The sequence below is a fragment of the Halyomorpha halys genome, unplaced genomic scaffold (genome assembly GCF_000696795.3).
Source record: "Halyomorpha halys isolate HHAL.00 unplaced genomic scaffold, Hhal_1.1 Scaffold415.1, whole genome shotgun sequence".
NCBI lineage: Eukaryota > Metazoa > Arthropoda > Insecta > Hemiptera > Pentatomidae > Halyomorpha > Halyomorpha halys.
The window spans coordinates 369,299-382,278 of NW_027106189.1; the positions used below are offsets into that span (position 1 = coordinate 369,299).

Below are 12,980 nucleotides of genomic sequence, written 5' to 3' on the forward strand. Positions count from 1 at the left end.
AATTTATTTTACTTTTGTAGATATGTTTTTGTTGAAGAATATCCGTTATTTGAAAATCCCCCTTAAATAGTAAACTTTTTTTCTTTAAAACGACTTAGCAAACTATATTTACAATGTCAAAGACTTCTTCATTTTTCCTACTTTTTCTTTCGCCCCAATTTGTAGATTTTGGAATGACAACAGTTATGGTGTTTTAAATGTTAATTAGTTGTCTACTTTTTACACCAAATCATACGCTCAATGTAATACATTTATTATTTTACATAATTATTTATTTATATGAAAATGGATGATCCCTCAGACCCACCCTGCGCTGAGGTCAAACCTTTTGTTACCGAAGAAAGGTGGTGGGGGTGTAGGGCAATTCACAGTGTGCCAACATGTTCTAGCCAGAGTATAATGATCAAGATTAATTACTGGGTTCAACCAAATAACATTTAACCTTCATAGGGTAGATTCAGACCGCAACTTAATTTAACCCAAAAATTCCACGACCCCAATCTATCAAAGTATTCCCTTTTATTTACATTGTTTTGTTTCACGAATAATCATAACTTATTTACCATAGAATAATCAATAGGATAATTATTAGCAATTAGTTAGTAACCATAACTTATTTTCATTATCTTCTAACAAGGGGAGGCTACGCATGTCTACTATTGTGACCTAACGCGATCCAATCTTCGTACTCAAATCAGTATCTTTTAGATTTTATTCCTTTATAATGGAGAAAGGTAGTTTCAAATAAAGAAAAACTTCTCCGACGTGGTGTATCATATTTTTGGTTCTTATTTGTTAAAATAGGTCTGCTTCGTACTGTGTCGTGCAGTTCAGATAGCTATAAACCACACATAAGTTTCGTGAAGATTGGTAAAGTCATATTGAAGTTATTGCTTTTTTTTTTGTTTGATTTTCTATGCTATAAAAATTCGTAATCAACTTTTTTTGAGGAGCAAAGAACGAATAACGATTTTTTTCTATATCAAAAATAATTTATCTCACTTTGCTAGTCCAGTCGGTTTAAATTATTTCAGTACTTTGTTATGGGATAGTGGGGTAATAACATACTAATCGATGTTTTCAGAAATAAAATAACTAGAAAATATTGACAGGAGTATATGATCTAATGTGACCTAATGGTCGCATCAAGTCACATTAGTGGACACGTGCGTAGTCTCCTCTTGCTGAAAGATAATGAAATATGAGTTATCATTGATCATCTTTTATTTATAATAAAATTCGTATTTAAGGGCCTCAGGAGAACCTAAAAACAAATCTAACTTGAATTTTGCTATGAAAAAATTTGTTGCCCCACTTTACTGGAAGCGTGATTTGGTGTATTTGTGATTTTTAATATATTTAAACCAATTTAGTATAATTTATAATGTTTTTTTTCTTATTCTTCAAAAGAATAATTCATTGCTTGGTATGCAATAACCATTGAACATTTGCAGAGCAAAGGCGGAATAAGATAATATGAAACATTTCTAAAATATATAAACATTTTTTTTCTCATACAAATTGGCATTTTGTTCAAATTAACAACGATTTATTTTTAAAATGTGTATATTAAGTATTATTACATATAGAGGGTTGACTGTACAGAAAGTAAAAGGAGATGGTGGCATTAAAAAACAGAAAAAAAAAATGGTTTTAACTATTTATTGATGGCAAATATTTCCTACCATGCTGCATCCAGGCTATAAAAAAAAAGCTACATAGTAGGTAACACTATGTTATACATAAATAGAAAAGGTATAAAGGTGAAGGTATAAAAAGACAACTATACTAATAATCTAACATAAAACACAACCAGAAAATAGTACAGAGATGAATGATGAATACCAAAAAGAAATATTAACAAATACAAATATGAGTAATGAACTGATAAAAAAGAATATATGTGTAACCTAACAAATCTATTAATTAATTTAGAAGATATATTCATTGTCATAGTAATTAATAATCAATAATATTGAGGCAGATGTAACTGTTAAGCTACGGAATGGTAAATAATGAAAGTAATAATAAATGAGGTGGAAATTCACTGATTGAAATACTCTGTGATGAAAGTAATTACTGCTAAGATTATAGGAAATAAATAATAAAATTAATAAGTAAATTAGTGGTACAGGTTAAATAAATATATCATGTTGATGGAAGCAAAGTAGAATAAAGAAAATGAAGAGTGATATAGATGAGGATAATATAATCTACGTTTAAAACAATTTAGCATTATTATAAAAATGTTATGATTTTTATTTTACTTACTCAAAATTTCTTCCTCCTATATTATATGTTTATTAACCCTATAATACTAATTTTCTTAATAATGTTATAATTACTTAGCAGTACTAATACTACTATCATAACAGTAATTTCTTTCACGACAGGATATTTCGATCAATTACTTTTTACCTTCTTTATTATCACTTTCATTACTTATCTTTCTATAGTGGTAACAGCTACTACAGCCTCAATATTATTCATCAGTTCATTATTAATTACTATGAAAGTGAATATATCTTCTAAATTAATTAATAGATCTGTTAGGTAACATACATATTATTTTTTATCAGTTCAATCTCATAACTGTGTTTGTAAATATTTCTTTTTGATATTCATCATTCATTTCCTAACTATTTTCGGGTTGTTTTATGTTAGTTTGTTTGTATAGCTGTCTTTTTATACCTTCACCTTTATATCTTTTCTATTTACGTATCACATAGTTTTACCAGCTCTGCAGCTTTTTATTTTAATCCTGATGAAGAAATGCAGAGTGGGATGAAACATTGGCTATCAATAAATAGTTAAAAATATTAATTACTACTTTCACTAATCAATATATATTTTTAAATATAAGAAGATGGTCAGGGTTGCAGTAAAAAAAAAAAGAAGAAAAAATAGTTTAAAACTATTTTAATGTCCGACGTTTCGCCCCACTTTGCAGGGCTTCATCAGGGCTAAAAAGATACAAAAAAAAAATGAGAATATTACAACAATAAAATACAATTAAATTACCTTATTGTATCTTATTGTTGTAATGTTCTCAGTTTTTTTTAAATATCTTTTTAGCCCTGATGAAGCCCTGCAAAGTGGGGCAAAACGTCGGACATTAAAATAGTTTCAAACTATTTGCTCTTCTTTTTTTTTTACCGCAACCCTGGCTATCTTCTTATATTTAAATCTTTACGGTCAGCTATATATACATATATATATATATATAATATATATTTTTGATTGTTTTAATAATAGCTTAACTACTGACAAAAATGTTTATATTTCCATAGTATACATTTTTACTACTTACCATTCTGAAACAGTGAGAAAGAAATCCCCATAGATTGCGCATGAATAGTATAGTATTCAGTATAGATATGTGACAATGAAGTTTCCTTGGTAAGTGTTCATGTGATAATGGTTAACAATATTCAAAAGAAAGAAAGAGTAAATTGATTTTGTGTTCACTCAAGTCAGTAAAAAATTAGATAGAAAATATGAAATTTTGCCCAATTGTTATTTTTTTTAATCTAGAATAAATAGTAATTTACAACTTTATAATATACAGTTTGAAAAACGTTTTATACAACTTACTTAGCTTATTTTAAATCATGAATTTTAGAAGAAGTATTTCATTAAAAAATCGGACGTGACCTATGTTTTCAAAAATGAAAATGGGAAAGACTGATATAAAATATTTAACAAATAATTTTTTTTGAATCCCTGAAAAGTATACATAAGTTTCAGTGATTATTGTGACTTGTATTAATAAATAGTTTGAAAAAGAATAATGAGCGAAAACGTGATTATAAAAAGTGGTATATCAGAGATTTTGAGAAATAGCAATACTTTTGAAGTAACAAAACAGTAGTAGTTATCGAATCCATAACCCGCCAAAAGTACTGACTCCATTCCTGATTGAATATGTCAATTTTTGCTAGTAACGTCTCTTGGAGGGAAATGTATGTAAGAGGTTTTTAAACAAGTGACTTAACTTTAAGTGGATCAGACAAATCTTATTGAGTTTTTATACAATAATAAATATATCACATGATTATGACAAGTGCAAAGCTATGATATTTACTAGAAATTAAATAAATTAATATTAGACAATTGTTACTTGCATCGTGAATTATTTGTTGGTTGCACCAGGTTGGTGTCCTAAAATTTATAATTTACTGGGGGACCTGTAGAGGTAGCACCAGGTGGCTACACTGATATATCTGAATATATGTTGAAGAAGTTGAATAATTTCATCTTTGTGGAATTTTTGTGTCCATTTTAGTGGAATTTTTTTAAAGGATTCATTCGCAATAAGGTATTGCGTAAAATATTCGGACCAAAGAAGGATGAGATAACTGGAGACTTAAAAAGGCCACACAACACCGAATCGCGTGAAATCCATCTGGTAAATATAATACAGGTGATAGCATTTCAGGGAATAAGATGGCCTTGTAAGATTAAAGGGTTTAGTAATGAACGTTTCACTAAGAAGTTAATCAATTCTGCTCTGATGGGTAAACGTTCGAAGAGTTGAGCAAAATCAAGGTGGGAGGATTGCGTCAAGACTGAACCTGTGGATTTGAACGGGCGGCATTGGGTCAATGTGAGTAGACAGCGATTCAAATTGCCTCTAACATTTCATTATCACTTGATATCTCTGGAATATTCTTGCGTTTTTGTAATCCCATGAGACCATAAATTGGTGCTAAGAGCTCATTAATTTGAAACAAATGTTTAATATTTTCGTCCATGTCCAAAGAATCATAAATTTCCTCCCACTGTGCAGCATTCCAATGCGGCTGCCCCGTTCGTCTCCTCTGTTCTAGTTAAGGAACTGCATAATTCTTTTTTTATTGTTGTTAAATTTACCCCTTATAATACTCCTATATTACTTTATTTAGTATTTTAGCTACTCTTCTGAATTTTAATTGACCTGGACATGGCTCCATTTTCCAAACGATTTTCACTGAGTATAAAAATCAATACAAACATTTTAGTTTTAAGCATTTCTAAAGATTCCCTTATCATTATCGATAGTTGTTATAACTGGGTTTAGTTGTTAACATTGCAGATTTGTTTTATATAACAAAGTTATTCCTTGACTTGATTAAGTAAATTAACTGACAGTTTTGTATGTATAGTTATTGTGCTATTATAATACAAACATTAATTCTTGTTCTAGTATTTATAATAGGAGTGACTATGTAACTTAGTTTTCTTATCTTACGAAGGTAATCTAGTAGCTATCTATCAATACTGTTCTTTTCAACGCTTAAATATTATTTTTATTCACAAATTGTAGGTCCTTTCTAACACTGAGTGATAATAATTTTACTGACAACATTTCTGTATTAAATAAAAACGTTTTTACTGTCAGAGGACACGAGATAATATTATAAAAAGATATTTTACTGATTAATTATTCTAAGGCAAACAAGCATTACATTCTTGTAAAACGGCCGTACTAATTAACATTATCTAGCTATAGGTGATTTTTAATTTTATATCAAATTTTTTACTCTCTATTTTCTCCTCATTTCTTTTAACAGTTACCAGTAATCTCAAAGTAAGTCTGTACTTCTTTTCAGTTTTCTCATTCCGTTTAGATTTATTTCTATTTCAATACTACAATTACTTTGAAGTTCTAAATTGACGGGTTCTATGGTAGGTATATTGACTACAGTTGCTATCATTTTTGAACGGTTCGATCGGGACTGTTAGTTTATACCGGATTGTTTGGTTTCTTTGGTTCTTTGAATTTATATTAATTTAAATAAATTGATTTCTTTTTTATCTGTGATGGGAAACATTTATACAGTTGGTCCGAATGAAGCCTTAATCGTATCAGGTGAATTTTATTTGAAATTCTTAGCCTTTTAATACCAATTAATTGTTTTATTTACTTTAGAATTGTTATCATCTGATCTGTCAAAGTTGTTTTCATTCTTATTGTTTGTAGTTATATTGATTATTGTCAATATTGAAACATGTATGAATAATTATTAAAACTATTTTAGTCATCTAAATATTAATGATTCTTTAAATTTATTGTCTGTTGTTTATTTATTTTTTATTAAGTAGTCCTTTTGAACTTCTTATTTCATACTTTTTTTTAAAAATATTATTATATTACTGAGCTTTTAAATTGTATTTTATGTATTCGTATTACTTTCATTTTCGTTATCATGATGTTATTAAAAATCAGTTTCCTGTAATGATAGCAAAATTTCCTCTTTCCTATCTCTAAAATATATGCATAAAGTTTGTCATTACTCATGTATTTGAAACCATATTACATCAGAAAGGTAAAACAAAAATGTTTAAGACATTTCACTTATTCATAAATTCTTATAATTCTTTTCTCTACTCCTAATTTCTTAACTCTACAATATTACAGAGCAGTTTTTCTTTTCCGTTAGAAAGTTTCTAAATGATGGTTTTATGTTGTCAGATTTATCCTCTGATGTACGAAATATTGTAATTTCTTGTTATAATGAATATACATCCTTCTTTTTGTGTTTGTGTGTGTGTTTTCCATTGGCCTGAAACTAGCTATTCTATTCATAATGTTAATATATACTGATATTAAATGAAGAACTGTAATAGATCAAAATAATCAAGTTATAAAATATTTCAGTATAATATTTTATAACTTGATTATTTTGTATAGATCAAAATAATCAAGTAATATGAATTTTTAGCCTATATAATAAAAGTTCATATGACATGTGTTGATAGCTGCTTCATGTTTCATTAAAAGAACAGATATAATGCAACTATATCCATACATGTAGGTATTTGGAGACAAATTTCTAAGGAACTTTTATATATGTAATTTGTATCATTTGGTTGTTGTAGAAGTTATAATTAATATAGTTATCGTGTATATTGTTTTGTTTTTTGAAGGATAAGATGGTCTGGGTGCCAGTCAAAAAAGATTTTAAAATGGTACATAACAATTTATTGATTGCAAATGTTTGTTAATTATCTTTTGATGTTGTTTTGATTTTTATTAAAACCTTGCATTTTTCCAAGAGGATTTATGGAAACTTGAAATATCAGTATAATTATTGTTTTAATCAGTTTACTGTCTATTATTTGGAAACTTATTTCAGTTAATTCCTTGTGCCTTATCCTGAAATGATTGTGTATACATTCAACGATGTAAAAGATAGGATCAACATTACTTTTCTCATTATTTGACAAATTAATCTTAATTATATAGGTTTTGTTATTTTTTTCTTCTTTTTCATGGGCACTGCAATTGATTATTTAAATATTTGGTGTGATCGTCAAACAATAATTATTATTTTTTAATTTAAAAAAAATATTAATGATATTTTAAGTATTTTTCCTAAAGAGAAAAAAGTATCTTATCAAGAAGGTGAAAAAAAAGGTAATGCTTTGTTAAAAAATGTTCTCTTTAAATGGTTTTATGTTTTTCTTTATAATACTTGGGAAGTTGCATGACACTACAGGTTCATACAAATAAACATCCAGAGGAAAAAAATTTTATTGGATTAATACAAAGAGGTAGAATTACTTATGAATGTATATCTCTTTACATATTTACAAACTTGGTCAATCATCATGTTTATAATTTAATTTTTTTTTTTTTACAACTGTACATTCATTATTTACAATTATAAACTTATATTTGCTATTTCATTTATTGTATTTTCATATGGCACTTATTTAGGCGCTGCCAGTCTATCCAAGTTACCATTTTATTTGTAGTATCGTTATTTTTATTACAATTCTGTTTTGTATAAATATTAAGGTTTCCTTAATACATACAAAACACATATACTATTTTTAAATTAGATTTGGTCAAAGAATTTGTTTGAAACTTCCTTTCTATCTTTGGTATCATATAAGCTAATATCATTGTACTATTAATTTACAAAATAATTTTGTGCATCACCAAGTGTTGCATTTTGATTGACTAATACATTTTTTACTGTCTGTATCACTTACATTCTAGTTTGAATCCCTTTAAATTAGTTTTAAAATTATACAGATAAAAACTTCGGAAAATAGTTCTTTCTTCATCTTCATCTTCAAAGTTATGTTCCATTTTATGTCTAGTAGAATTCAGGATTAAAATAATTCTTCCTGAAAAAAAAATATTAGTTGAAAAACCTTTATTTTAATTTTTCTTGGTTAATAAAATTATGATATCTCGGTAATTTTTTGTGGATGATTGAAATTTGATGAAAAATCTTAATACTGAAATCAATTTTCATTTTAATGACTTAATACATAAGTGAATGATGAAAATTCTATATTCATTTTTATATTAAAATTTAACGTCGGATCAAATTGATCTAAAACTATGACCATGTAATTGTACTTCCATCATATACGTATATTTTATGATATTAATATACTGTTTAGATTTCACTTACTACTTTATTTAAGCTGGCAAAGTACTGGAAGATGTTCACATCAATTCTTTTATTCTGGAACACAATCATTATTTGGGTTTATATTACATACCTTTTATCCTATTTCCATATAGTCAAGAAGAATGATTCCTAACTGTTAATAAGATGATGATAGTTAAAAATATTATAAATATTATAGAATAACTTTCCTATTGAATTGATAATTCTTATTTAGCTTAGTAAGTAAGGCATAATCTCATGTTATCAGCACTGGAATAATAATTCCCAGTGCCCTTACAACCTTCGTGACCATTTTCCACAAGAAATAAATTTAGCCAGAACCCTCATTTGATTTCTCCCTCTCTCAAGGTGAGACCCATTAGCCTCCTGGAGGCAATTATGTTGACCGTGGTTAAAAATAATGACCATACACCATTTGTCTTAATAAGGAATGTAAATGGTAATTTTCAGTCAATTCTAGGACCACCGGGAGATTAATTCATCAAAGCAAACATTCTGGTTCAGAAAGGAATATATAAGTCATGGTTGGCCTGCTGAACCTGAATGAATTTAGAATAATTTTTTACTTCTTCTAGGGCTCAAGCATACATTGTTGGGAAGAATACTATCAGTCACAAAGCAATTGGTTATTAAGTTGTGGATAACATGCAGCTACAGTACAAAAACTATTCAGAATCATGACGCTGAATGACCTCCAGGGGCCTTTTCTCTTGTAATTTATTATTGTAGTATATCTGTATAGATACTACATTCTTAAAGCCGAAACTTTCATAGTCTGTTGTACTAATGAAAAAAAAAAGATTCCTAAGATCATCAAAGCATTAATTAATTTCAGATTAATTCTTATAAATTTAGTTTTTTCTTTTTTTCCCAAAAGTGGCAGATCACAATATTTATAATAAAATTTAAAAAATTCCTTATTTTTTAATTTTTGGAGAATTAACACAAAAATCGTCAAAGCGATTTCTTTGGGGGAAATTCAAATGGTACTTGGTTTGCCTAATAGTTGCAATAAATATCTTAGCATATGTTATCAAAACAGAAACTACACAATTTGTGATTATTGTAACAGTAAAGTAAACTAACAAAGTTTTTTCGCTATAAATCACCATTTTAAATTAATAAATAATTCTATCATTAATCAAATTAGTTCAAATTTTTTTATGGCTTAATATATTAAGTATATCTGTATAGTCTGATTTATTATTTTTTTATCTACTTAATTTATTACCTTTTGGTTTGGTGCAGCTTATTTTTTGTGGTGGGGTTTTAACCAGTCTTGTTTTATCATATCGGAACCTTTCTCTGCTATCATGATGGTTGGGGCATTTGTATTTCCACTGACAATTGTTGGCATGATTGATGCGTCTACCACTCTTATACCAGACATTCCATGCACTCTTAGTCGAGGGTCAACCACTGCTGTTGGATCATTAGCAGGACCCATCTTGCATGTACCAACAGGATGATATATTGTCATGGTAAAATGGCGAATGGCACATTCCCAATATTTATCTGAACCAAATGGCAACCATTTACAGCCAGGTATGGGAATAGTATGCAGTCTTGAATTAAATTGCTTAAACGCTCTGCCTTCACTGACCTGTTTATTTCAAGGAAAAACATTATTATTATTTGTACTTATCATTATTTATTGTTTCTCAATATTATTCTCTATAATCTGGTTCCTAGGTTTTTGTTGTAATTAAATTAGTTTTGTCATAAGGGTTAATACATGCTGACTGCTAATACAGGATATCTCATAGTATAGCTCATTATTTAGTTTATATTATTATGTTATCTATGAGTTATCTGGTTGTTTTTTTACTGACCTTATTTGTGCAGCTATGAATTTTATAGTACAAAAATATGGACTCATACTTGGCTTCCTGGGCAATATTGCTAACTACAATTCATCTTATAGCTGGCAGTCAGCATGTTAAAATAACAACCTACTCTGTTTAGCCCAGTAATTCCCAACTGTTCAACATTTTATACTCATAATATACTATCATTATAATCCATGATCAAATTACTACAAAAATAACATTAGGGACATAAGAACTTGTAAGAATTAATATAATTTAATTGTAATATATCTATTAATTGTGATTTAGTATTTTTGTGAAAGAAATATTTATCAAAACTTAGTATTTTTGACAACTACATAATCTATTTTAAAAATTAATCAATGAATTTGTATCTTTCAGTAGTGGAATAGTTTTGGAGTATATAGAGATTATTAAGAATGAAGTATAGATCAACTTTATTGAATAGAATATACTAAATGATATTAATTGGAATATTATATATTGTGTCTCAACTAAGTTACTGTTTTGAAACTATGATTTTAAATGTATTGTATTTATTTTTGAAACATACATTAAATAACTATGGCTCCTATGAATATATTATGAATTATAATGAATAAAAAGTCATACCCACACACACTCACCCACACATGTACAAATAACAAATATGCACTTATACTTATTTATTGAACATTAGAAAAATTGTCTTTACCGTCTGTTCAATCAAAGGGTCACGTATTTTTAAATTGTTAAGTTCTTCAAGTTCTTTGTGAAAAGTTGCAAATATGAAGTAATAGTTCTTACTATAATTGATCATTTTGATCATTTCACATCTCTTGCTCTATCATATCTCAAACCTGTGTAGACAACTTCATTGTTGGTCAGTCTTGTGTTCCCAGAGTCCTTATGATTTCTATACATTATCAGTTATTAAATATATGCAGAATGCATTCTGTAAATAGTTCATTAACATCCCAAGACATTATTCTTATGTAAATTATATATATATATTTTTTGTTTGTTTTTTAAAAATAAAATAAGATCACATTTTATAGATATTGAGATATTTATTTCTACTTCAATGACTTTGGATTTTTATTCAGTAACTGACATTCAATTATGAAAGTAACCATTTACTTTATATGAACCCTATGGTTTTTTTTTGGTTTTTTTTTTAAGTTATTACAAATAATCAATTTATAGGGTAAAGTGAAAATAAATAATTATTGATCATTTAACATTTTGTTATTTGATATTTTAAATTGTTAATAATATAATATAGATATATGATTTAAAAATAAACAATTTTAGTTCAAATCCGTCCATAAGTAATAATTCTATGATTTTCATTATTATTACATTTTACTGCAGTGCCTTGCAATTAAGTGGGTGTGTTTTTTAAGTTTATCCTTATAGCCTAATTGTTATAACCTAAATATTATTTGGTGTTGACTATTGATAAATTTAGCATGACAATCAAAACTGGCATATTACTCTTATCACCACAAATGTGATGACACACCTCCTCAACTTCTAATTTTTATTTTCACAAAGAATAAATTCAGAAAAAATATATCAATTGAGCAGTAGCATTGAGTACCATTATATCTTTTAAAAAATTAAATGCCTATGTAAAATATGTGAAAGAACCTCAGGTGGCAGGAAACCTTTGTAAACTTTTCCGTGATTGTGAAGAGTTTTGAATAGATTGATTTCTTACAAACCGACCTCAAGGCATCCCACCAATTTAACTGTCAACCTGTTTTAACTATTCTGCTATAGACAATTATTTCACATTAGCATCCAGCATTTCAGCCGATTTAGGCACCACAAACAGTAACTGAATATTTAATAAAACAGTTAAGGACAGACTTCATGATCATTCAAAGTAGTGAATTAGGCTATAAAAACATTTAAAACTAGGTCAACTAGGCAATCAAATGGTTGAGATTCCGTTCTCCCAATAGTAAATAAGAATTAAAACAAAAAGACCATTTTATTTTTAACAACAACAGATTATAGTATTTTATGCTTGAACTATTTTGTGATATATCAATGTATGAATAAATGAATATCATACAACTGCAAAAATAATAGCCATTTGAAAACCAAATAAAGATCCAGCAGATATTGTAAGCTTCTTGCCATTAAGCCTCCTTACCATAATGCTTGTAATTTTTGAAAAACTTCTAAAAATAATATTGACACGCTTACCTCAAAGTAATCTAATAACCAACAATTTGGATTCAAAAAAATCATTCTACCGTAGCCCAAATAGTGTGATTAATCAACTATATCACCTAAACATTTATCTAAAATAAGCACGTAGATATGTAATTTCTGGAACTATTTGACCCAGCATGGCATGCAGGCATTATTCATAAGTTCTCACTTCACATAATCTACCTTCTTCATCCACAAATCCTTCTGCATCACAATAAATAATGTCATTCCACTTCCTAACTGCTGGTCTCCCATATGGCTCCTGTTTTTCCCATATCCTATTTAACCTTAAATTTCTCATTTCACTTTCCTTCCTGCTGTAGAACTTTTACTGTGTTGATAATACAGCTATCTATATATCTTCTTTCAGGATTGATACAATATTTAACAGATTACAACCCCTCCTCCTAATTATTTTTATTACTGAATAAATAAAAGCAAAAAAAGACATGTTACTAACAGATGTAATAAAGAAAAAGATATGATAATCTAAACGTCCCCATATTTCAATAGAATTTTCCAATTGTGAAATATA

General features: G+C 27.8%; 3 protein-coding genes across 4 annotated transcripts in view; 1 reads left to right on the forward strand and 2 right to left on the reverse strand.

The window, feature by feature from the left end:
- The window catches only part of LOC106682458 (uncharacterized), a 291,824-nt gene extending 288,376 nt beyond the window's left edge, over positions 1-3,448 (reverse strand). For both annotated transcript variants that reach the window (XM_067053719.1, XM_067053721.1), the window contains exon 1: positions 3,311-3,448. The gene's annotated coding sequence lies outside the window, so the exon portion shown is untranslated. The remainder of the gene's footprint in view (positions 1-3,310) is intronic.
- A 2,263-nt stretch (positions 3,449-5,711) lies between these two features.
- Flo2 (flotillin-2) overlaps positions 5,712-12,980 on the forward strand; it is a 359,128-nt gene continuing 351,859 nt past the window's right edge. The window contains exon 1 of the mRNA XM_014423315.3: positions 5,712-5,851. Coding sequence (XP_014278801.1) covers positions 5,803-5,851 — 49 coding nt within the window. The 5' untranslated portion in view covers positions 5,712-5,802. The remainder of the gene's footprint in view (positions 5,852-12,980) is intronic.
- Positions 9,643-12,980, reverse strand: part of LOC106682452 (glucose dehydrogenase [FAD, quinone]) — a 47,076-nt gene continuing 43,738 nt past the window's right edge. The window contains exon 9 of the mRNA XM_014423310.3: positions 9,643-10,014. Coding sequence (XP_014278796.1) covers positions 9,661-10,014 — 354 coding nt within the window. The 3' untranslated portion in view covers positions 9,643-9,660. The remainder of the gene's footprint in view (positions 10,015-12,980) is intronic.